Source organism: Anas platyrhynchos, chromosome 21, assembly GCF_047663525.1.
Source record: "Anas platyrhynchos isolate ZD024472 breed Pekin duck chromosome 21, IASCAAS_PekinDuck_T2T, whole genome shotgun sequence".
Lineage (NCBI taxonomy): Eukaryota > Metazoa > Chordata > Aves > Anseriformes > Anatidae > Anas > Anas platyrhynchos.
This window is the reverse complement of record NC_092607.1, coordinates 10,658,394-10,684,149: the sequence shown is the minus strand read 5'-3', so window position 1 is coordinate 10,684,149 and position 25,756 is coordinate 10,658,394. Positions and strand designations below refer to the sequence as shown.

Below are 25,756 nucleotides of genomic sequence, written 5' to 3'. Positions count from 1 at the left end.
TAGAAAGGAAATGACCCCGTGAGAGTGGGTGCCCGCTTCTTTTATCTCGCTGCTAGTCCCAGTATTAGTCATACTATTATAAATTAATGCGTGTGATCTCCCAGAGATGATACGAGATTGGGCACCGCATTTTACTTGTTGGTGAAATACTATGTTCATTGCTATTTTTCATGATCATTTGTTAGAAACAGGCTTAAGTGTTGTGGAGTCTTACAGCTTTATCCCTGACAATTAATCAGGCTTGGGTGAGGATCTGCTCAGCTTTGACTTGGTCCTTGTCTTAGCCCTGAAGTACCAATGGGATGAAATCATTCAGATTTGGGGTCTGAAACCTTAGAAAATTTGGTCTTCGTTTTTAAGGCAAATTTCTTAGAGTAAATAAGCAGTTTCCAAAGTTGGCAATCCCCCCTACCCCTGTGCATACAGTGCCAAGGAGCTGCACGGAAACGGAGTCCCCAGACAGGCAGTTCTGGAGTTCTGCACCAACACACTCGTGTGTTAGGGCTCTCTCTTAACAAAATCGCTGCCTAGAAAGAAAAGTTGTGCCAGGAGGTACCAAGGGGTGCTTTAGGCAAGCATGTGAAAGGTGTACAGGAGAGGACGGCTGTTGTGTACAAAATGTAATCTGTTCAGTTCTTTTTAAACAGAGAATGAAGTGATTCGGTGTCTTCTCTTGAGCTTTATTTCCAAGCCTGTCCTCAGAGTCTTACAGCATTGTATGGAAGTTTGCTTATGCTACAATCTACAAACAAACCAGAATGAGAACATAGCTCAAACAGTGAGATTTTTGAAAAGAAAATGAAAACAATAAAGCCAATGCTTTTGCACCTCAGTTGCAGTCTCGGTGTTTTCAGCACTATCCACTATATTTCGTCCAAATCTGGCCCTTCTCTTTTCAGAATACTCTCATTTTATCCTAGTGAAAAATATTAAAATGCTCAGACACTTAGAGATTTTTTATTTTTATTTTTTATTTTTTAAAATGTGGGTAAAGGAAAAGTCTGTGAAGGAGTTGTGTTACATAGGGGACGTAGCATGTACTGGACACATGGTGCAAGTTGTCAGTTGTGTTTTCATGGTACTTGAAGCATGCCAAACACTGTGTAAACCCTCTCTCTCCTCTCCTTCCCTCTTGCTTACCAAAAATCTGTAGCCTGCATTATTAGGCTAAAATGTTAATATTTAAATCAAAATAATTATATTATCAACAGAGAGGGGATGTTTTCAGCTTAACAGCAAAGTGCCCAAGGATTGCTTTTACTTCTCATGACTTTGAAAGTGCTCTGACATTTCTTCCTCTTTCTTTTATTTCACAGTTAATGAAATTATCAGGAAGGAATTTTCTGGACTCCCTGCCAGAAATCAGACATAGAAGAAGAGATTTGTGAGACAACTTCTAGCGAATCCTTCCATAACTGACCTCTTAGATCCTTCCAGTGCCCCTGCAACCTCCTGCTTCCTTAACTGTTCATCTCAAGGCACCAATTCAATGCAAGGAACAATGTATTGGCATCAAGCTGACAGCCTTGACTAAGCAACTCGCCACCTCTCTCTGTAAACACCGAAAAGGACACCCTTCCTTTCGTCCAAAGATCGTATTGTTCTCATGTAACGGAGCATCTGTCTGAGGAAACTCTTCAAGCCTGCTGCAAAATACCTAGCTGTGTATCGATCAATCTATCTGAGTAATAAGGGAGAAGTAAGATGTCACTCCTGAACACCACACAAAGCAAGGGAGATTATATATTAGTGCTTATTTGGGTGGGGTGGGAAATGAGGGAAGAAAGAGTAACATATTCCATAACAGAACAGCAACATTTTGCAGTTCACTAACAATGATTTGCCCTCCGGGTCACAAAGCCCTTCTGAATTTTTTTTTTGTTGTAGGAAACTGAGGCAGCCCAAGCTTACTCAGCCTTTATCCAACCTGGGAGCAAAAGCTGTGTTTTCTGACCCTGAGCACTGTGATCGGTATTTCAAAGAGTAGATAGCAGCTGAATCCAGGAGTCTTCTCCATTTTTTTCTTGTCTGACTGGATAGGAATTTGACGGAGAAGGATGCTTGCAGAGAACCAGTGAAAAGAGCAATTCAGCAGTTGTAACACCTGTCCCAAGGTAACATAAACTCACATAAAACAGAAATTGATATATAGGAGTTACAGTAAACCCAAAGATTTTTATGATTTACTCTCATTAATATTTAGGCTGTGTATCAACACATCTTAGGTATTTTCTCCCTAATAAATTGTTGCTGTTTCTTTTCACACAGAACTGCTGTTGGCTGGTGCCTTGTCTCAGCAGCTGTGTTTAACCATTCAAAGCTGCGAAAATATTTGCATTTTACAGAAGCCATATGTTCCAGAAAAAGCATACACTTCCTTATATACACCTTGTTTCTTTAGCTTTGCAAAGCTACCAGCAACTTCTGGAAAGGTTGAATTTCCACACAAGTTAGTATGTTTGTTGTGTTTTGCTTCATGTGTCTGAATATAATGTACTGACACATGCTTATCACAGTAAGAGAGACCTTCTGCCACCTGCAGTTGTACAGCTAGCAAGTTTATAACATTTTGGTGTGTCTTTGGTACCCCACTGTGATAAAAAGGCATCCAGAGTCAATAAAAAACATGCAGTAAAAAGTCACCATAATATTGTAGGCAATACCTAGTAATCCTTAGGGGTTTTGTAAAAGAGGAAAGCTGGCATTTGTTATGAGTGCAGAGCCTGAGCTCTGTTCTAGAAAACACAGTGAAACTACCCTGCTCTCAGTTGTTTCACAGCAAACTTTTCTGATTACCATTGTGCCCACATGCTCACAGTAGGAATTAGGTTACATGAGTACCAGCAGAGCAGCTGCCTACTCGCACAAACCCTACAGACTCAGTTCAACAGAAATCTTTTCAGGAGTATTGAGAAAAAAAAATAATCTGCCACTTAAAGGTGACACTCAAACTCTGCAAGGAGAGAGATGGAAGTGAGGGATAGAAGCATGAGATTTTCCAGAACATCCAACCCTAGCCCCAGCTACAATCTTAAACTGAAAGCTGAATTCCACAAGAGCAGCTCTAACCTCTGGCTTCAACCAAGTCTAGATCCATAACCAGAGCAGAGCCATTCTTCATTGCAAGTCCCAAACTCACATTAGTAACACGGCTTGGGAAGTTTGCTTCTTTTCCCCATTGAAGCAGGCGTTACCTGCTTGGTGAGACTGAAATCTTTTGTCACAGAACGAGTCCCCTGGCTCCCATTTCAGCGACACCAAAGAGAGGTCCCTGAAGGTCTCTGGCTGAGGATGCCGTGTGCTGGTGCTCACATGAGCACCGTGTGCTGCAGCGGGAAGCGCAGCTGCCAGCGTAGCTGAGCCTCAGCCTGTCACTGCAGAAGTCAATGGCCTTTTTTCTACTGACTTTTGCAGGAACAAAACTGAGGCTTGGACTAGCTGAAATGGCCTCTGTATGGGGGAGTTGGTGATTGTTAAACAGCACTTACACTGTATAGCATTTCAGCTGGCTCACATGCCTCAAATAAGCTATTTTGAATTGTTTTTAAACTGCCATATTGCCAGAATCTGCCATCTATTATGGATTTTTAATGCAGTTTGACATTTTGGACAATTTTGAAAAATTCCTAAGGACAAAAGTTGCCTGTCAGAAATTCTTTACTGCGGCTGAGCAAAAGAACAGCTTCACAGGGTTCACACTGCCAACAACGACCATCTAGTTTTCCCCAATCCAACCTGCAAAATTAAGGTATAGGAGAAATTTAAAAACAAAACAAACCCATTCACAAAATAAAAATAAAACTCCCCAAATAACTGACAGAAACATTTCTCTTGCTGGATTTCAAATACAATATTAAAGAACGTGAACTTCTTTGCAAATCTCTAGACACATAGATGTGGTCTGAACATATTGCTGCTTATCTGGTGATTGCCAGTAGTAACTGACTGTCAGTAATCCTCTTTATACAAATGAACATCCAATCTTTAAGTCAGATAGTGGCACACCAAATCCACTAGCAACTTTTCTCCCGCAACATGCAATTGCATTATGTGTGTTCAGAACCTGACTGACTTTAAATTTTTGCCTCTGTCTCCTAGTGATCATTTAAGCATCCTTCTCCCCTTTTTTCTATGAAGCATAAATGTATAAAGCAGACAAGAAAAGTCTGGACCCATAGTAAGAGCTTTTAAGCTTTAAAAGGGACTTCTGCAGGACTCCTCAGATGCCCTGAGCCCCTGCAGTGCTCCACTGAAGCTACTGTGCAGGATGCACCATTAAACATGAGATCTACACCGGAACGATAAGATATACACTGCTCTTGTGTGTTCTTTCAGGCAGTTTGCTGCAGAGAGAGGGAGAGGAATATTTTTTTTTTTTTTAAATATATATGCTACAAGTGCTTTACTCGTGCTTGCACTAGCAGTATTTCTTCCTCATTTTTAAGGCATGGATACTAATCTGGATGTGTGTTTGTGTAGGTGCATATACATGCATAATTATATAATATAACCATGTAAGCATATATGGTTATAATATATATATGCACACATATATGCTTCTGCATGAACACACACAGCATTACGAACTTGGATCACAATCCTATAATTGGCTCCAGTCAGGCAGACCTCTGCAGGCACATGGAGCCAGCTAGTGGATCGAGTGTTCATAAGATGTATATAATATAGACTACATTTTAGTGGTTTTATTTACAGCTACATGAGGTCAGGCTGTGCTACTCTATCTGTTCTTACGTGCCACCATTAGTTAAATAATACAGCTTTAACCAGCTTTATATTTATTTCTGGAGAAAAGGAGTATCCTCAGACATAGTGTTATGCATTGTTGTCTCTTTTTTTAAAAAGAAAACTGCTATGTTAAAATTATATAGCTAGGCTGAAGAACTTCAAAATATACAGTACTAAATTATTTCCTGTTCTTGCTGAGCAGTGTTTTCCAGTATTAATATTTTGTCGCATAATACACCTTGCTCTCTTTCTGTAGAAGCATTAGCTTAACCTTGGAAGAGTTAATACCATTTTATGAGTAATTTGTTCTCACTTTATCTGGAAGATAGCCATATTTGCACATGAGGAAACCCTGTCTTTCCTCAGTTATCTGAATGTTTCACCACAGTGCCTTCCTGCCATTGTACCAAAGGCCTCCAAATATATTGTCTACAGGGTGAACAACTCTAATGCATTTTCCATCAAAGTTATACCATGTGAAGTACATGGGGCTCATTGGAACTCAAAGTTCATCTCTTTTTTTTTTTTTTTTGTGCGTGTGTGTGCATTTTTTTTACTTCCATTTTTCCATCAAAGCTTTGGCTGCAAATACAGGATGAGCTTCTATAAACGTCTGCATCAAATATATGAATACATAGAATAAAATCATCATTCATGATATGTAAACAGTCTAAGAGTGGAATGGGAGTGGACAGATATCAGGAAGATTTTTTTTTTTGTCAGTTATGGGTGTTGGAAGTACGGTTTTCCAGAAGAGTAATTGCTTGTGAAGATACTTGCAATGAAATATGAAGTCCTGTTTTTGTTTTTCTCCATGAGAATGAGCAAAATGTAAGATCTGAACAGCAATGGAATGAAAGCGTCTAATGTATGTGTTTTTATTGGTAGAAAGAATGTAGAAGAGCCATGGTTTTTGCACTTGCTTTATTTGTATCCATGTAAATATGTATCACTCCATTCTTCTGGTAGGAATACAGCATTTTCTGAATGTAGAATATTTCCAAAACCAGCACTATGTTATTCTCTATTGTATAAAATGCTGCTGCTTGATAACATATCTAAAACAGTTCTCAAATTAGCTAGCATGTTTTTTAAAGTGTATTTTGTAATCCATATCTTTACAAAAAATTTCTATGCTTTTTGTCTGACCAAATATGCAACATCTTTTGGATTAAGGATAGTATTTATAAAGGATCAATTTTCATTTTTCTGAGTGTATTAATTTTCTATGCAATTGTCATTGAATTGTTATTGTCCTCAAAAAATTATATTTGATACATTTTCCAAAGACTTCAAAGACAGCTTTAAACACTTCAGATGTCTCTAAATATTTCAATCTGACATTTTTTCCCTGTGTTTCTTTCCAAATTGCTTCTTAATAGAGAACAATTATCTGCCATCTGGGATTCAAGAAAATGAGTATCTTAATTTCAAATCTTACGTCGATTTACATCTTCATAAATCTTGCACCACATAAAATCACCTGAAGTTCCAGTTTACCTGCAATGCCGAGTGTTTGTTATTTATATTATGTATTCCTATGCAATAGGAAGAGGTGCCTATGTCAGGTGTAGAACGGGTGAACCAAATTCTCTGGAAATCAACTGTTTGTTTTCCTCATCGTTTACATTGCAGTGATTTCGTACATACAAATGTAAGGTAGCTATCTGCCACCAAACATGGAAAATTATAGTTCTTTATTCATCTCAGTTCCCACGTTTTGAATGTTGGCATCGGTCTTTAGTGTCTGCTACTTTATAACTGCAGCAGGTGATAGCCAGTAGTAATTTCTTTATCAATCATTGTCTAATCCATTATGGTCTGTTTAAGATTTGTTTAGCCATTTTCATTGTTCCTCGTGTAGATAAAAAAATAATGAAATAATTTTAAAAATGGGACCTGACCCATGCTACAATAAAAATTTGAAATGAAGATGCTGGTACATCATATAGTCTAATACTTCATATAGGCTGTGAGTGAGTGGTTATCTGGGGAGAAGATAATATTTTAAGTTTCTTTTCAATAACTCTCTTAAGATAGCTAAATTGGATAGAAAGTTCTGGAATGACTGAGTCATAAAAATGGATAATGATCCATGTGTTTGTAGTATGTCAGACATACTACAGATACGTGCTGGCAGAATAACCCGTTATTCTTGCAGAGCTCTAAGGATTAAACTGCCATCATTTTACCGCTGCTGGTTCAGTGCCTTACTACAGGCGTGCGGTGAGACCTGGGAATATAGTCAAGGTACTGCAGAGGCTTAATAGTGGTGGCCTAATGGGACCCGTGTTTGTGTGTGTGTGTGTAATTATGAATTGTTCCCCTCACCTCAAGAAGTCCAAGTGTCCTTGTTGAAGCCTTGCTCATATGTCAAGGGAAAAAAAACGATGTTAACAGATACGCATCTCTCAAATCATTCTAACATATGTCTTTTTAATTAAACTGTTTGTTCAAAAGACTAATTTTAAGAACTGAAAAAGGGTTTATGTAATTCACATTCCTACAACAACATTGTTAACCTCCAATGTAATAATTTTTTTGCTATCATCTGTAAAATATTTTTTATATATTGCCTGTACTATGGTAGTTTAGCAATAAATGAGAGGATATCATCTGCTGCATGATTGTTTGGTTTATTCTTAAAAACCTTTATCTTCCTGTATAAACTAATGCCAAGTCACCCAGTCGACTTGTCTTCACCACCCTCCTAAACACAATGGTGTGCCTAAAGATTTCAGAGTATGGAGGGCTTCTTTGTAAACGTGATGCCCAGTGTCCCTATGAATTAAGATCCCGTTCAGCTTCTGTAGATGAGACTGATTCACACAGCATTAACTTAATGAACTTTAATCCACATTAGCAGGTACTCCACAGGGGTTTTGCCCTGCTATAGCATTAATTTGTCTGAGTAAATGTCCTTCCATGCTCCAAGTGTTTTAGAGACTGGGGATGTGCTCCGTTAAATTTTTGTTCAACTAAATCTTAATTCTGCAGTTCTGTATTGCAGACACCAAAAGACACGTTTTCATACTGCTGTGCTGGAAGGATGCCCAGAGCCCATTATGTCTCAGTAAGAGTCAAGTTTATATAGCATACAATTAAAGACATTTACCTTAACAGAATCAATATTATCCTTTGCATTTAAAAACAGAGAATTCAAACCATATTCGATGCATTTGTTGGACATAGAGCAAGCGCTTTGCTTTGCTTATTCACAAAAGCCTCAGAGCAAGAGCCATGTGGAAGTTCTTAACTCCCAGTACGTTGTACAAAGGCTGGGAAGCTCATAAACCAGACAGGCTTCGCCAACAAAGAAGCTGTTACTGGCTAGGAGAGAACATTTTATGATGAGCAAATATATGGCACACAGGATTTTAGCTTTATTCAGCAACAGGAAAATTTAAGTAACTTAACCTGGAAATTCCACAGCTAAGGGCTGAGAACTTGAGCACCTGACCTGATACTCTGGCTTTAATTTATATCTTGGGTCCAAATTACAAAACTACCATAGTACCCCAGATTTTTAGTCTTAACGGGAAATTTCCTGGATTTTGTAGACTTAACTCACTCCTTTATACCCCTTCGACACAGCTGACTTTTTTCCCAGTTTACTTTTCATGGTAGCAGCAAGGAAGAACAATTCATGTTCCTAATGAACATCTGGGTTTCGTATGAGACCTTGCTTGCTCGCGTGCGCAATTGTATAAATACGTGATTTACAAGTTCTTTTTTTTTTGGTTGTTTTTAATACAAATGTAATTTACTCGATTTAAGAAGCTGCCTTTCAGCTTAATACCAGATTCTTTTCCAAATACATCATCACTGGCTTGCCCAGGTGGCCACACTCAACCGCTGCTAACAGTGTGTGGCTCAGAAAAGATGAGCTCACCATGAACCTGTCCTTGTCATCTCTGTCCCTGCTGACCCCCTTCTTGCCTGGACCCTGTCGCAGGCAGCTGTCATCTCCGTGAAGTCGTGTTGGACAGAGGCTGGAATTATTTTTATTGACACAGAGACTTAGGGCAGCGGAGCCCATGCAGAGGATTTGAGCTCCTGCAAAACCAAAGGGCAAGACTGCTGACACAGTGAAATTGCTGAGGCTGTGAGGAACCACTTAACCTAAAGGCCTGGGGGAAGGGGCAGGCAGGAGAGGCTGGCAGGAGCAGCGCTGCATACAAATTGGCCAAATATATCCACTGGAGGTGACTGCAGTACAAAGGCACCTCTTTATTCACCTGTGGGTAGGACTGAAATTGCAGCCGAAATCAAGTGGGAGAGTACGGAGCCAGAGCACATCAAGAAAGGCAGGCAAATGAAACAGAAACAACATCTGCCACAGGCATATAAATAGTAAAAGGATGGATTTATTTGTGCTAACTAGTTTTGAGAGCTCACCTTTGCTTAGGGATTTTGGATGAAATGGACTTTCAGGCCCAAACCTACAGGCCACAGCTAGGGCATGGGGCACAAGCAGACTTGTGCCAAATGAAAAGTGCAACAAAACTTCCTCCCTCAGCTGCGGCATTTATGCCCTGTGATGGGAGGACCCTCCTGGCAGCGGACCAGGACACGCAGTGCAGAGCCCTCCCCGTCCCTGTTGGGGGAAATCTGCCAGTGCTGAGCTGTGCCGCGGGAGCTGTGAGCTTGTGGCAGTGCTGTAATGACAGCCTGGGGTAACCGCAGGGGGAGGCGGGTTTGATCCGTATTAGTCCTGACAGGTGATATCAGTGACTTTTTTGTCAGCTACATTATTTTTTTTTTGACTTTGCATTTTTGTAATGGCAGAAGTTGTCACACATCCATGTGACAACTTTTCACATCAAGTGAACATGAGGCATTCATGCCCATCAAAAAAATCAGAAGCTTGTAGCCCTTCCCAGCTGCCACCAGGCATCCTCACGTCTCGTTGCCTGTGCAGGAAGGCCAAACGGGCTTGGCAGGCTTGCTGCAACTACCATCCGACTTTGCCTATCCCAAACTAAAATTAAAGGGTTTCCAGCATATGAAGAACACCCATGGGAAATGGGGCTTCATTCCTGTCATTTCTGTGCAGTGGGAGCCCTGGGCTACTCCTGCTCATTCACAAAGCTTCCCAGTCTAATTTATAAAGTGGATTCCTCCCGGCCTACAGCGCAGGCGCTGTGGGTGCCGACAGCCAGCAGCACAGGAGCCTGCTCGGGTGTTGTATGGGGACATGGCCGTGGCGAATGGGCCGTGCCAGCCCAGCGCAGTGCTGGGTACGAGTACAGGACTCTGACAGCGAGGAGAATTTATTCAATTCCTATGCCACCAGCTACAGCCCAGTAGACGTGAGGCTGCGCTGACTGCCAGGATCCTGCCTCTGAGTGATACGAAAGGCTCCAGTTTGACCTGCTCCCTGCGGACACTCGTCATTTAGCAAATACTTGGTGGAGCCTTACGGCTGGTGGAACAGCTCACAAGGTTAATGTCGGCCTAAGTAAATTTTTCATGGACACTTTATATAACCTTATTGAAAGTAGGGTATTGTCAGGAAAACCTTCTCAGATGGCTGATTATATCAGCACGGGCAAGCCACTGAAACCTGAGCCTAACAGATGTTTAATTTCTTAGCTTTTTCATGTCAGGCTTCAGAGAAGCAGAGACCTTTCCTGAGTTGAAATCTCCACCCAACAGCATAATCTACCATTGGCACTGAAGTGCCCTTCTTTCCCTATTATTTTTCTCTTTCCCTACTCTAAACTCAAGTAGTTCCATAAATCCGGATCCTTGCTGGCTATGTATGCAGGGTTTTTGCAAGAAATCGTTCTGGCTCCAGTTACTTTTCAAAAGGCCACATAATACAAGAAATAAGTGGAAGGAAGAACTGTAATTGAACCATGCCCACATACCTTACATTTCCTAGGCTTTCATACGGGACTGGGATATGTAATCCCGTGCCATACAGCCATACAACAGCACTGCTCCCCCGGGCTGAGGCTGGGGCCAAAGCAAAGGCTGTATAAAATTTGCTCTTTAGGCTCTCCTTTTTTTTTTTTTTTTGCCCCCAAGGAAAAACTCCGAGGCAGCGTCCCGGCGGCCGGCCGCAGCACAGCAGAGCACTGCCACCTGCAGGAGGCTCACGGCTGCCGCACGGCCCCGCTGCAACCGGGTGTGCGGGGACAGGAGGGGACACGGGGCCTGCTGGCAGCACGCCGGGTGCACCCTGCGTGGTGCACGGAGCGCCTCTGCAGGCGGGCGTGCAGCACCCTCACACATCTCACCCTCAGCCCGTGCCCCAGCTGCGTTTGCTGGCGAAGGAGTTTGCTTCCTCCCCAGCAAAAGGCAGCAAGCAGCACTGCCAGGCGAAGCTCAGGGGTTGCTCCCCCAGCAGACACCCAGACACCCACTTTTCCAGGCACAGGGCATGCACACACAGCATTTCCAACGCCGAGATGCAAGCAAGCAGACAAGCCCCCCACCCACCCCTGCAGGGCTTCCCAGACATCCTTCCCCAGCTCTCGCTAGGCCATGCCAAGCCCAGTAAGTGTTTCATGATTGTGAAAACTATTTTGTCTGGAAAACCTTGTTTTTCCAGCCCTCCATGCAGCCTGATCTGCCTCGTGCCGCTCAGTTCCCTCGTAAGAAAGCGGCGTGTTTCAGCGGGCTGAGCTCTGCCACCGCGCCTCATGCAGCAGGCAGCGGGCGATGAGAGTGGGTGCTGCCTTTCCTATGAATCGCAGCAGCCCTTTATTAAACCGCTGTTTACACAGCTGCTGCACTGCCTGTGTGACTTCCTGGCCTTTTTCTCCTCTCCTTTCCCCCGTACCACACACTCAGGCAGCCGCCAGGAGCCAGTAGCCCCATTTCACAGACGGGAAGGCCGCAGGAATGGCAGGCTGTGAATTCGGCCCCCACCATTTCTCTGGGTCACAAAACACAGAGCAGGCTTGGCAGCAATTAACCTTTTCTTTAATTATCCCTCCCTTCTTTAGAAACAGGTTAAATGAAACGTGTTTTTTATAACTAAAGAGCTACATCTAAACAAGATCTATTTTGTATTCATTATGGTCCAGGACAAATCTGCTTTCCTAAAGCTGCATCAGATAAAGCCAGATCTTGCTGGCCAGCCTCAGGCCCTCCGAAATACGTCTAATGAGGAAGGCTTAGCTGCTTTGTTTTTCTTACCCAGGGACATGGCAAGAGCTCCATCAGGAGAATTTAGGAAATAAAAGGGATTTGCTGAACAAGAAGAAAATCTGAGGACAAGGGTTCTTTTTTTTTTTTTTTTTTTTTTTTGTGTGTGTGTCGTATTGATTTTTATTCCCAGTTGAGAAAAAAATAATTCAGTATGGGAAATAACCAGGAATCTTCTCCCTCCTCCAAACATGAGTGACAAACTTTGTTTCAAATATGTGACAGCAGGTTGGAGTGTGAACTTTCCCTGGCTGGCACTCCAGGGCACCACGTTCAACCCTGCTGGCTGAAACCTCGGGACCTGCCCCTGACAGAGAAGCAGCCCTGTCAGGGGACTAGGAGCCCATCATGTGCCTGATGAGATCTCCTCTGCATTGTGTTTCTTTAGTTTCGGAAATAAGCAGGTTTGAAGCAGGACAGGCTGATTCAGAAAAGGTGTCAACGTCCTTCGGGAGCCACTCACCTGTTTGCAGCTGGTGGTGGCTCTCGCCTCATGTCCCCCAGGTGCTGGTACGGCTCCAGGCATGGAACCGACTGCAGGTGAGGATGGGTCACTTCTCAGCGAGGGTCAGCTGGCAGATGGTTCATAAGCAACTGCGGTCAGGGGCTGACCTGGTGGCAGCCGAAAATTAACCTGGCCACCACTTTACCCAGCACAGTTTTCAGTGACGGAAGAATCCAAGCGAAACAGCAACAGAAGAGACCTAAATGCAGTTTGGAGACACAACAATTTAAGAATGGCTGCAGGATAAAATGGCTTCCTTAGAGAATTATGCACATTCACATGCTTGTAAGTATTTAGTAGGACATTCCATCTGGTTGTGCTTTTGGAGACAAGATGCTCTTCTAGCCAATAAACTCCTGTATGAATCAATATACCCAATTTTCCACATGGGAACCTAAGCCAGAAGACTCCCTGCATTAGCTGTCAATCACAGAGAAATGAAAACATTGTAAAATTTTAAAATTACAAAATTCCTTGGTTCTATCCAGTGCTCTTCATCCACACAGTATAAATTTCTCAAGGAAATGTTATAACCTTGGTTGCACAGATGGCAAACCTGAGGCCTAGGGAAAGGACTCACCAAAGTGCCAGCTCCAGCAACTGGAATAACCAGGGACAAACCCCAGTTGACCATAGTCTGAGCCCAGATCAAGAGCCATGCTCCTTCTGCCCCCGATTTATGAAGTAAGAGAAGGCTGCAAGCATCTCGTACTGAGGAATGGCCCGAAAAAGACATGGGGCTGGCAAGCACGGGCTGGCGCTCAGCGCTGAAAGGTAAGCAGGCGCCACACCAGAGTCCCATATAATAGTCTGGCACGGAAACCACGGTTCATAGTGACATTGTTGCTGTTGGCACCAGGTAGCTGGTACAGGAGAAGGAGAAACACCACCCTGTTATTCTGCTGGCCTTTGTTTCTGATTTATGGCTCCCTCTAAAGTACAAGTGAAAGGTATTCACTTTACTTATGGCATGTGGTAGAAAGTGGGATTGCGAGAATGGCCAAAATACCTCCTACATTTGCTGCAAAGACAGCAAATTCCAAGTTTATTTCCTCTTCAATGGGTACAAAATTTGCATGCTAATAAAGAAGGCACTGGGGAGTTGTTATGAGTAGAAATTCAAGATATATCTTCTACCCTGTAATAATGTGGTTTTGTTAATCAGCGTTCAGTCCCAGATCTTGCTTTCAGATGCTGGGATTACGCTCCATGTATATTGACATTATACCTGCCTGACTGCGCTGCTTCCCTTGCCGCAGCTCACCACTGGTTTGGGGATTATTTTTTTCTTCTCTCCTGTGGGATTAAAGCAATCTGAATGGAAGCATGAGCTCAGGGCAGGAGATGATTTGCAAGTCTCTGATTGGGGTTCACAAACCAAATTTCCAAGGGAGAAGGGGGTACCCCATCACAGGAGGACACTGGAAAATATGGTAACAGGCAACATACGTTAGGGAGTAAATCTGCATTAGGCTGAAATGAACAAGGCATGTCCCTGTACGGAATTGCTCATTCTGATCCAGTTCATTTTCTTGAGCTTGCATTAGAATTTATACGTGTTAATAATGCTTAATAAAAAGGCATTTTTCCCTCTGCAGTGCTACAGCCAACCAAGATGCAGAATCTGTTGGTCTGGAAGCTTGAGTTAAAGCTTGCACAAATTACAGAGGCTAATTTATTACTTTAATTGGATTCTGACTTCTCACATGCCTCATACCATCTCTTGGTTCCTACTTTCCTTTACGCTTATTCTATATGAGAGCACAGGGATTGTTTTAGTCCCAACAGTTTATCTGTCTTATTACATGAAATCTCTCATACACTTTCCATGTGATTAAATTTTATTTCATATTAATTAATTCCAATTACTAAATAATTTATATATGTTCAATTATTAAATAATATGTGAAAATAATTAATTTCATATTAATTTAATTTAATTTCATTTATTTCATTGAAGACTTTTCTTTCAAATCATAATGGGGACATTAGTCCAGTCTTTAATGAGGAAAACATTGATGTCACCAGTGAATCAGTAATCACAGGTGGCAGCAAGTGTAGGAGCCTCAGCAGCGAGGAGTGAGAGCCATGAAGTGGGGAGTCTTGGCCCTACGTACTTCTCACCTTGCTGTAAACCCAGCCCAGGACTTACCAACACTGGAGGCAAACTGCATTTTGTCAAACTTAGCATACAGGGCTAGGTCCAGCTGCATTCCCACTGTGGGAAGGAGAGGAGAAGGCTGGAGGCGGTATGGGCACAGCAGGGAGAACAGCAGTAGGATCAGTCCTACCCCAAACCATCCATAAGAGAGAGCCACCGGCACAGAGGCTTTTAGAGGGCTGGCACCATGTGCCAGACAAGCTTCTCTCCCTGACTGGCAAGACGGGACCCCTCATCTGTGCTGTGCTTATAGAGCAATGTTTAAAGCCTATTTCATTAACCTGTCACATTTTTTTATTGTTCATCTTTGTGTAATTTTAAGTATACCTCTCTAGAGCAGTGACTCTCTGAGATGTACTGCAGCTGAATTGTCGGCACCGTCTCTTCAGTCATCGTGTTGCACATCAGCATGCACAGAATCAGCCCACTGATAGCATCGGGCTAGTGTCCCAAATCTATTTTTGTTTGCTGTAAAAAGAGAAAAGAGGGGAAGGAGAACTTCATCCCATGAAACATTTTTCGTGGTTGCTGAGAGACATCTAACTTTAAATCTCCCTAACGAATAAACACAGTGCACTTAATTTTGTTTATGAAAACAGATTTATTGTGATGGCAAAAAGCATGAGTCAGTGCCCTGACTGAAGGGGTGTGCTGCAGCTGGAGACACTCACTGAAAAGCAATGCCTCGGAAAACAGAAGAACTCTCTTCTCGACCAGTGCCAAGAGATGCAATTTCTCCTTTAACAAAAACCATGAGGATCCAGGGACAGGAATCAGGCTTCCTCATGGCCTGGCAGTGGGTTGTTGAGCAAGCATTGCCATTGCTATGAAAAAGCTGAGAATTTGTGAATGAGCAGCATGTGCTAGCTGACAGTGAGTGCCATGCGCCCAGCCCAGCGGCATCCTAAGGATGCTCCTCATGAAGTCGGCCTGAGCCTGACTTGCAGGTATGGGCAAGAGCTGCTGCTGGTCCCTCCATAACACACAGCAGAGAGACAGAAGAAAAGGCGTCTCTCTCTCTCTCTCTCTATATATATATATATATATATGAGCCCCCAAATGGGGCGAATTGCTGACTCCAACAAGCATTTTTCTATTCTTCACTTCCTCTCAGACATTTGCAAGGACATTTATTTTACTTGGACAAAACGAACATTGCTACAGTGAGACCAAAAGCAGGTGAAGAAACATGGGAATTTGGAACTATCACTGGGGCTCCCTGGCCTCGTTAAGGTCTTGAGGTTTCAAACAAGCAAGTGCAACAGCAACACTATTTCCTTTAACTCATTTTATTGTCTGTACTCACCATTAGACTTACTTCCCATACACGTGCCCCATGTTTTGAAGTGGAGTGTCTATTGTGGAAAATGCCTTTAAGGAGCCCCGAGTTGCTGAGTATGTTGTCCTTGTTGTAGCCACCAGCTCTGTGTCACTCTGCCACCAGCACCCTTGCAGGGCGAGCCAAGAGGCCAGGCTGATCAGATCTTCATCTCACCCTCAGCACATTACTGGCGCTTCATAAATAATGACAGCCCTTCCTTCAGATCATGGGCCTTTTGTTTTTATTCCTCAGTTTCACTGATGTAAATCTGCCATGTATGCATGAGGCCGTGCCATGGTGATGAATGATCCTGAATAAGGACCCACTTAGCCAATTCACTGTACAGAGTTTCATTGTGCGGAGGAGGGTTAACACACAGGGCTCTGTTCAAACAAAATGAGGTAAACAGAAGTTCAGTGCTTTTCCTTCCTTCCTTCCAGAAAAAAAAAAAAAAAAAAACAACATTTTCCGAAGGCCAAGCATGGAGGAAGGAAAGAAATTTCAATTCAAAAACTAAAATTGCTCATCCTACATTGGTGTCTAGGTCAGACAGGCAAATATACTGGACATAAGTATGAACAGCATCAGGAGAAAGGTTTTTAGACACCACAGTGAAGGCAGGAACAGATGCCACTACATCTACCCAGAAGGCATATCAAGCTACCCAAGCTCTCTAAAAATGTCCCCAAAGGACTAACCAGGCAGAGATTTAAAACTCTGTGGGTTCCACTTTCCGTGTAGGGTGGACAAGAGCCCATCACTCCGTAGGGGGTGGCAGCCCCAAGCCCACACAGCAGCTGGTGCTGGCATTACCACTGGTGCTTCGGTCCCCTCAGCTGCTCAGTGCCCTGTACGAACACAGCTGGCGGCTTTCAGCGGGGCTGAACACAAAAATACCGCAGCTGCAGCCTCCAACTATTACATGCTTTTAAACATCCAGTCCGTTAGGACTGGGACTCTAAAAATTGAAGATAGTTAATAAATTAGTAGAGTTTCCATACAGAAACTGTAGTTAATATTGTTGCTGTTCAAACGACTAACCAAAAAAGAGTGATAAGATTTTAGCTATTAATAGCTATTAACTATTGAGGTCTGTGCTTTGCCCTACAACCACACAGTCATTTAATATTTTCAATTATTAAAACACGCTCTCTAACAAGCTGCAGCAAGTATGCCACACGTGCTCACAGAGGAAGGCAGGGCCGAAATGGGACTGGTGGAATTACATCACTAGAGCCTAGTCTCCTGGATGAAAACCACCAGTTGTAGAAAATCTGCACAAACCAATGCCCTACAGGGAAAAGGAGAAGAATTTGGGCAAGCTGAAAGGTCAGCGTCCTGCCACAGGCAAGGCACCGTGAGAGGGAACAGGGCACAGGGATGCCACTGTGGGGGGGCTAGGTGGCAAGATGGCCGCTGGGGGGAGACAAAATGGCGGCTGGGGGGAGACAAAATGGCGGCTGCGGGGGGCAGGATGGCAGCTGAGGGGGACAAAATGGTGGTTGTGGGGGGGGCAAGATGGCGGCTGGAGGGGACAAAATGGCGGCTGGGGCAGCAAAATGGCAGCTGCAGAAGGCAAGATGGCGGCTGGGAGGGGCAAAATGGCTCTGGGTTTGTAGTGCCTCCTGGGCATGGCTGCTGTGGCTGTCACATACACAAGGCCAACCCAGGGATTTCAAATGGATTTTGCATGAACACATGTTTTCATACGGATACAAAGCACCAAGGTGTGTTGAAGGCCACTGATTCTCCTGTTGTGGTAGTTCAGTTGCTTGTACCTTGACTTGGTTAATAGTATAATTCGTTTTCTTTCTCACCCAGCAATGCCCCAAGCAAAGTTCACCATGTTAAAAGGAAACTGCGGTTTCAGAGGGTTTTCAGCATCCTCCAGCAACAGTAACTGTACGTTCAGCTTAATAATTCTATTAAAAGTCTGTTATGTCTAAATTGGAGCCTTAAGTAAATGAAGGATGAGAAGCAATAGTAGAATTCTCTCAGTAGACCATGCAAGTCACAGGTTGGTGCTTTCTGTTACTGTAATTCACAGGAAAATTGCCTTAAGAAAATTAAGACTCTGTAAGCCAAGACTTTTTTGTCTTTTTGGTACCGTATTTGTCCTCCAAAGCTTAAGATAGTTGAAACACACACATCCTTTTCCAGTTCCTTTAAAGTCTGTGATGAAACAATGATTTTTCCTTTATCTTCAGTACAAAACCAATTCTTCATCTGCCACCAAAACACCAAAGGAAAGAGGATGTGGCACCAGCCCAAATGAAATGCCAGAAATTTCATGCAAAACCTGTGGAAATCATTTCTCCAGTTCTTACAAAAGCCACTTTCCTGATTCCCTGGTTCCAGAGCATGAAGCAGGAGGCACCCAGCAGCATCCCTGACACCACAAGGGCCTGGCTACATGACTTGCCATTTACTTGTGCTGTAATGCACCTGGCACAATGAGGTCTTGGTCCCTTGTAATAGTCATACATGAGATACTGGTACAAAGAAATAATGGTGAATAATAATTTTCCCACCAGATCTATTTGAAATAGTTTGCATCCAAAAGTACTTATAATTCAGGGGGGAAAAAAATCTATTAAAAACTAGTTCTGTGGTACTAAACTTGGCTCAAACCAGCCTCTTAAAAAACAAAAATAAAAACCTAAGTACTGTAGATTAGTTGGCTTTTCACCAACCAAGTCTTGATTGAAAATCAAATACAGATGTGAACAGAAAAAAAGCAGCAATTTCAGCTCTCACAGCAGCCGCTTGTTGTTGGCATGCTCCAGAAAAATATCAGTGCAAACTGGTACCGTCTGGACCACTCTGTAGCCTTCGTGGCAATTACGCAGCCAGAGTGTTCCTGCTGTCCCTATTAAGATAAACAGTGCTTTTCTGCAACAAAGAGAAAGGAGGGATTAAGACAAGAAAAAAGGACTCAGATGGGAAAGCTTAGTTTTCTTACAGCTAAAGGGTCTTTGTGCAACTCAGTGCGCTAAGAGTGAAAGCATAAGCCAAGAAATTCATCCTCTGGCTTGTCCCTGACAATGTCTAAATAGGAAGAGTCCTCCTGCACATGGCAAATGGGGACTCTGTCACCCCAAATTGTAACCACCGGCCAGAGAACAGCACCTGACTGGGAAGGGAGAAGATGAGCTCTAAAGAGTTTTAAACTCCTTTAATTTAAAAAATAAATGATGAAGAAAGAGAGAGTGTGATGATAAAAGATGTTTTGTGCTGTACTGGCAGAGGAGCAGAATTGATGATGTGATGAGTCAGTTCCCTCTCCATCATTAACAATCCTCAACATGCATCGTCCAAAAGCAGCCTCTGTTTGAGATCCCTTACTGTAATATCAGCCATACTTTCCTTGGGACAAGGATCTGTCTTCTCTCAAACTTTACTATTCTGTTGGGGGAAAAGTATCTTTTTTTTTTTTGTTTCTATCACCATTACAAATTCCTTTCGGGACAGACAAGCTGCTTAAGTAGCTGGTTGTCTGTAGGGCAAGAGAGAACATTTTGTATCAAAATAAATTTCATGTGAATGATACTATTTATTGTGCTAATCTCGGACTATTCTAATTTGCCATACCCAGAAATACTAAGAGAATTAAACATGAAATGTTGAAAACCATATCCATTTCTACATGCAGAGTCTAACTTTGCTGGATTCATTTTTTATTTTTATTTTTTAGTTCTTGCCATAAGCTACCTGGCATTCCCAAACACCCACTCCCTTGCACACGATGCTTGCAGTGGCTATCATACAAATGACACGTTGTCTTTTGGCAAAAAGTTGCACAAAGTGAGGCTTGACTCAGAGACCTGTTCACCAGCAACTGCACGAAGTCTCCTCAAAGTTTCCTACAGAAGCAGAGCCAGAAGGTCTCTCTTAATTAATTCTCTCTAGAGAGTGGGAATTTGGAACATCTCTGCAACACTAACTAGCAGTTTTTAAAAAGAAAATTACTGTCTACAAATACAAACAGCCCCAGATGCATTGGTTTTCTTCTTTCACTTTGTCCCATATACCTACAACAAAATAATCTGAGAACGGAAATACCATTAAAACAGAGAACTGGAAAAAAGATCCTTACATTCGAAAAGCATTCACTAACATGGCCATGGATAAAATACAAGGTCTGGTTCATGACTCATCTCTGAATCTATAACTATTTTTAAATACCAAAGTACTTTGACTTTTATGTAGTCATGACGAATAGCAACAGGCAACTGAATTCACATCCTTAATGTGAAATATTTTATTAAAGACAGTTCTCCACCTAGCCATCTGCTCTCTCTCCCGTCTTTCCTTTTTCTTGGTTCTTCATCTTGGACTCCTACCTCTTTTTTCTCCCAAGAGAGCATCCAACCCCAAAAAGCGCTCACAACATTGCAGAACCATCTTGAAAGAAATGTGGAAATATTCTACAATTTTTACAGGAACAGCTTTTGTACACTTTACACAATAAGATACTGCATATTTCTTAAGAATAAATTCTTTGAAGCTGTCTCCATATTGTTCAGCCATCATTGTTATCAGCCTCAGCAAAAGAAGAACAAAGTTAGCACTACTTAATTGCCACATCACTTTGAAAACAAAGATTTTCTCTACTTCTGGCTCTGGTATCTCCTGGGATATCTTTTTCACACAATATAACAATCCCACTTTGAAGCTTCCTTCCCAGCACACAAGAGGTGAACGATTAATTAATGATGCTATTCCAAATAATTGTGTACTGCGGTTGCACTCCTAGTTCTTCCCTGAGAGCCACCAAGCACCTTGCATGTGATTTGCTTAGAAACTCTCAGTTTGAGCAGCTCCAGATCTCCTGTGAAGGACTAACATGCTCTCTGTGTCCAACATCCGGGGCTACCAGAGGTTAAGTTGGGCTCAGTGCTAGGGTGCCATGACTTCTACAGGCTGCTGTCACTGGCACGAGGAACACCTTTCCCTGCACAGTACCTGGGAAGGAGAAGGTAGAAGCGGGGATGGAGACAGCTGAGCTGTATCTGCCCCTGCTGAGGCAGGAACAGCCCAGGGACATGGTGATGGGAGAAGCACTGCAGAGGTAACCAGACGTCCTTCTATGCACCGTTTTGCCTGCAGACTTTGGGCACTGCAGGCAGAAACTTAGTGTACAATGATTCACATCAGGGACACCAGCAAGGAAGCATGTTGGTTTCTATCTTTTAATAAAAATAACTGTTTTAACATTACACAATAAGCACGATCTTGCTGCAGAGAACAGTTGCTAAACCAGCTTCAGATCTTTACAAGCCTGCAATCCTCAACAGAGAAAGGGAGGGAATTCAATTTGGAGTTAGAGATCTGTGAATACCTATTTCTGCTGGGGAGACTGGCAGGACACCCGGCTAGGGAGAGAGCACGGGTGCGGGGGAGTTATTGTGGGCAGCCAGAAGAGGCTCACACTGGCTGCAATTCAAAGCAAAACATGTCATAATGAAAACAGAAGGAACGGGACTTGTTTTTTCACCACCTATTAACTCTTCAGTGCTTTTCTGCTTCTCCAGTTTACACTTACAAACATTCACATATTCAGTGTTAAGGCAAGATCTAATTCATCACCACTGAAACCCCAAAACATAGGTCACCGGAGGGCTTGGAAGCTCTACATAAGTATTATTTAACCTTCACTAACACACTTCAATCATTTGAGCTCAGTCAGATGGGATGGTACCATCTATTTTAAAGAGCAAAGCGATGCATCACAAGGCAAGCCACTAACAATGCTCATTAGCACAAACGAATTAAAGCCAGGAGTCCTGGCTTATGGTCTTTCCCCTCCCAACTGGAATCTCTGCCTAATCAGGTTCTTTTCCTCCCATCATGACAATGGCATATCAGAGATCTTTTCCAGCCCTGTAAGTAACCATTACTCCATGAAAACTGTATTTCCTAGTTTATTTTTTCCATCCTGCTTGCTTTGTGCAGGGGGGGCATTCAGGCCGCTGCAGCTGCCGTACCCTGACAGCAGCCTTTCCTGCCCCGCTGCAGGCAGCAAGGGCCTCTCCCAACCCATCCCTTGATGCCACAGTTCAGACAAGGTGCTGGTATTTCACAGGTAGCCCCTCAGATACCCAAGGGTTTAAACTGTCACAGAAAGGACAGCCTGGATGTCTGGTCCTCTAGATTATGGGAAAAATCCATCTTCCCCAAAGGTTAACCCAAGAGCGCTTGGTCTCTGAGCCTGTCTGCAGACAGGCTGTGTGCAGCGAGCACAGACACAGGGGACGATCTCCATGACGTACAAGTTTCTGTTCACTTGGCAGACTGCTGGCCTGATGATAATTTGGGTCCAGTATACACACACAGTGTTTCAATCCAAGCTCAGGATTCATGCTGGAAAGCTGAACTCCGTATATGCACAGCCCTGCTTTTGTCTAATCCACTCAGACTGTGCTGATGAGAGCCTGGGTCTCTACAAAGACACCCATTTTGCTCAAACTCATGCTTCAAGACAGTGAGAGCTGGATGCAAGCCTGCGCCAAAGCCTGCATGAAAGCAAGCTGCTCGTGGACAAGTCTGGACTTGGACATGGACTTGAACATATGGTCCATTAACAGCATAAACCTACCCCAAAAGCTGGGTGATCTGGCTCCTCCGAGCGTGATGCCTGTTGACCCTAAAACCTAAAGATCAATCATGATTTCAATAGCAATAATTTTAGCAGAGCCTTCCAGCAATTCTGGAGCTGGTTTGTCAGCTTTTCTCCTGTTGCCAGAATGGACACCAGTGCTTGCACTAAACCCAAATCCTTTCAGCTCCTTTGCTATGCAGCTCTGTCCTGCACTAGGACAGCCTAAGCCCAAAACTGCTTGCAAGCTCATGGAGCATGGCTGGGGCCTCCACCCAGCAGGACTCAGCTCCTTTTCAGCCCCATCTGCCAGTTGTTACCTGCTTGCTTTGAGGCACTGAGTTTCTATCAAACTGCGTGGCTCTGCCATTTATCTCCCACGTGTCAAAACATGCATCCAGACAGAAGTACGTGCAGTATTTGTGCTACCACGTTCACAAGAGAACGACCACGTGTGGGGATTTGGACCAGATGAGTGCTGTTTCAGCATGAGGCCATATCAGTCTAAGCCACTCAGGTTACATCCCTACCTCCTCGAGTGGGACGCAGTATGTACGCTGCTCACTTTGTCGTTCTCTAGGGGAACGCATGGCATCTGTAATACATTACCATCTTTTCAAAGAAATGTTGTCTACATTAAGTAGAAGTATTTAATTAGCACTTCATTTAGAGCATGTGGTACAGCTCACAGTTCCATTTTGGGCCAGAGATGATTTTCAAGGGTGGGTGGAAAACAGCCGAAAATGCCAGGAGGCCAGAGTAGTTTGCAACAATCACTCCCTGCTTATTTCTGTTTTCACATTATTGCAAACTTTGCAGGGAAGCAGCCATGGTTCGTAGCACTGGTGATGTAAAAACAGAGCCTGATAGCAAACACACACAGAAAGTCATAGTGGCAACATTTACAAATGCCGTGTCTCACCTTGATCCTGTTTTTCACCCATGGCCACTCTGTAAGTGCAAGGTCCCTTCTGCAAGAGGCTATCCCTGGGCCTGCAGGTCTGCAGAGCTGGAAGCAGCTTCTCACCAGCCTCTTTCCCTGTCCCTGGAGCCTAGACATGTGGACAGGCCGTATGCATGAGTCCCAGCCTCGCCCAGGGGAAGCCCAGATGATTCAGACACCCCTCTGAGTCACGCTCCCTCCCCAGGGAGAGGCCAGGTTGTTGGCTGGCCAAAGCTAGTAACAGTTTGTAAACCCTGGGCTTGGACAGCGCGGTGGGTGGTGACACCCCATCTCCAGCGTGGAGCTCAGCTCCTCCACACCCTGCTCCAGCAGGTAGCTCACCCACGCACACAGATTTCTTGCTTCCCTTGGAGATAAACAGCCAGACTCCCTCGTGCATGACCGAGTTCTAAGTAACTAAACACAAAATGCTCCAGTATTGTTTAATGGAACTTGTCCATAATTTTATCAGTTCCTATGAGGACTGGGATTCAAGTGTCCATATTGGCCTAAATATTCCTCCTTGGATGGAGAGCCAAAACCTCAAACAGGAGCTTCTTGCCAAGATCAAAATCAAGTCAAAAGACATCTTACAAACAGACAAGCAAAATCATTGCACTAGATCTGCTGGAGTGCTTTGGCTATGTGCTTTGCACTTCTCAGGCTGAAATCTTGATCTGACTGGCTTCAGATTTTTTGCATTTGTTCCAACCTCCCAAATGAGCTACCTATTACCTTCCTGGTGCCTGTAATAAATTATTAATAAAAAAGACAATCGGTACATCTAATAAATATATTATCAGAAAAAAACTCTATCAGGCATTATGGCAAAAGGACAGGACCAACCGGCTGTGGTTTTCTGTGTTTCGTATACATGCACATGCATCTATTCATATATAGATAGTGATATATCTATTTATAGATACATGATAAAAACTATTCCTTGGCTGTGTACATACAACAAGTATTAAAGTCAGTGTGACTTTGGTGAATATGCATGTACAATCATTCATCATCATCATCACCTATTTTATGTGCATTGTATCAACAGTTTTCTATACTGTGGCAGTGTACTATGCCATCTTGTTGCAAAAGCTTTGCTGCAAGTGACACCAGTAATCTGACAAATTTTTCACATTTAATTGTGTTAGCAAGTATCAAAATCTCTGAGAAAGAATTTGGCCATAACAATCCAGTTATCACTTGAGATACTACATAATCAATACATGGACAAGCAGGACTGCTGTCATTTTGGTGATGAGAGATTCACACAAAATGTAAATGTTAATACTAGCTGGAAGGCAACACGCATCTCTGGAAATTCAGATTTCTGATATCCAAAATACAGCTAACAGAACAGTAAGGCTGCTGCAAAATCTTAAGTTCAGGCTATAAAGCAACCTTCTGAGACTCATATTTTATACTCTGGTCTGCACTGCCAAACAGCTTATAACTGTCTCCATTCTGCGTGTGTATATCTTGCACTTCTGAAACCCTAGGGCTGCATTTGCAAAGTAGACACTCTACAACTTTCTTTTTTTGTGTATACTGATGCTTGTCTATACGTAGCTATACAGACTTTTTCTTTGGCAGGAAGTTCCAAACACACTATTATTATGGGCACAGACTTGGATTTCCTTTGACAATATAGTCCATAATGTTTCATGAGGTAGAACTTCTAATGCTGTATCTAACACTGGGAAGCTTTGTTCTCTGCAGTGGTATTTGAGCTCATGCCTGTTTGAAGGCTGCCATAGTAAGGAGCTGCTCTGTGTCTCATGTGGGATTATATATCTCATAGCAGTGTGTAATTTAGTGACTCTGCTCCAGCAAATTATAAAGTCCAAGTCAGACTCTGGTCAGTCCCGACGAAGTGAACAATGTGTACCACCAGCACAGCTCTGCTGGGCTGTCTTAGCAAATTAAAAGGTTGGCTCCACTTTACCCAAATGTAAATGCAAAAGGTGCTTGTCCTGATATTTGCAATTACTCTGACTGTCTGCTCGCAGTAAATGCAGCTGGAAAAAGCTAAATTTGTTTTTTAGAATTACATAATTCAAATCACTCATACACGCTCCTGGGAAAAGCATGGCTGTTCGGCTCCAGTTTATTCTTGCAGAAGTCCGTAACCAAGTATGAGCGCTAGCAGATGCAGGATCAGCAGCACTTCAACGCTGAGCATCTCTGTAGCTGCTTCCTTGCAGCTGCAGCAAAGGGAGTTGTTGAGTGTTGGAAAGCAGCAGCACACAGAGTTGTTTTCTTGGGGAAGCAAGGGTGAAGAAAGTGAATATAAGGGCAAGAGATCTCATGGGAAAGAAACTCTG

At 43.1% G+C, this 25,756-nt stretch overlaps 1 protein-coding gene and 1 long non-coding RNA gene across 12 annotated transcripts in view; one reads left to right on the top strand and one right to left on the bottom strand.

The window, feature by feature from the left end:
- Nucleotides 1-7,366, top strand: part of NFATC2 (nuclear factor of activated T cells 2) — a 108,392-nt gene extending 101,026 nt beyond the window's left edge. For all 9 annotated transcript variants that reach the window (XM_072026603.1, XM_072026605.1, XM_072026601.1 and 6 more), the window contains one exon: nt 1,317-7,366. In XM_072026603.1, coding sequence (XP_071882704.1) covers nt 1,317-1,372 — 56 coding nt within the window. In that variant the 3' untranslated portion in view covers nt 1,373-7,366. The remainder of the gene's footprint in view (nt 1-1,316) is intronic.
- The window catches only part of LOC106019152 (uncharacterized), a 191,763-nt gene continuing 173,365 nt past the window's right edge, over nt 7,359-25,756 (bottom strand). For 2 of the 3 annotated variants that reach the window (XR_011804547.1, XR_011804548.1), the window contains 4 exons: nt 15,877-16,274; nt 14,898-15,038; nt 13,638-13,830; nt 7,359-12,608 (listed from right to left, as the gene is read on the bottom strand). This is a non-coding gene — a long non-coding RNA (uncharacterized lncRNA). The remainder of the gene's footprint in view (nt 12,609-13,637; nt 13,831-14,897; nt 15,039-15,876; nt 16,275-25,756) is intronic. The other variant, XR_011804549.1, reaches the window with a different exon arrangement.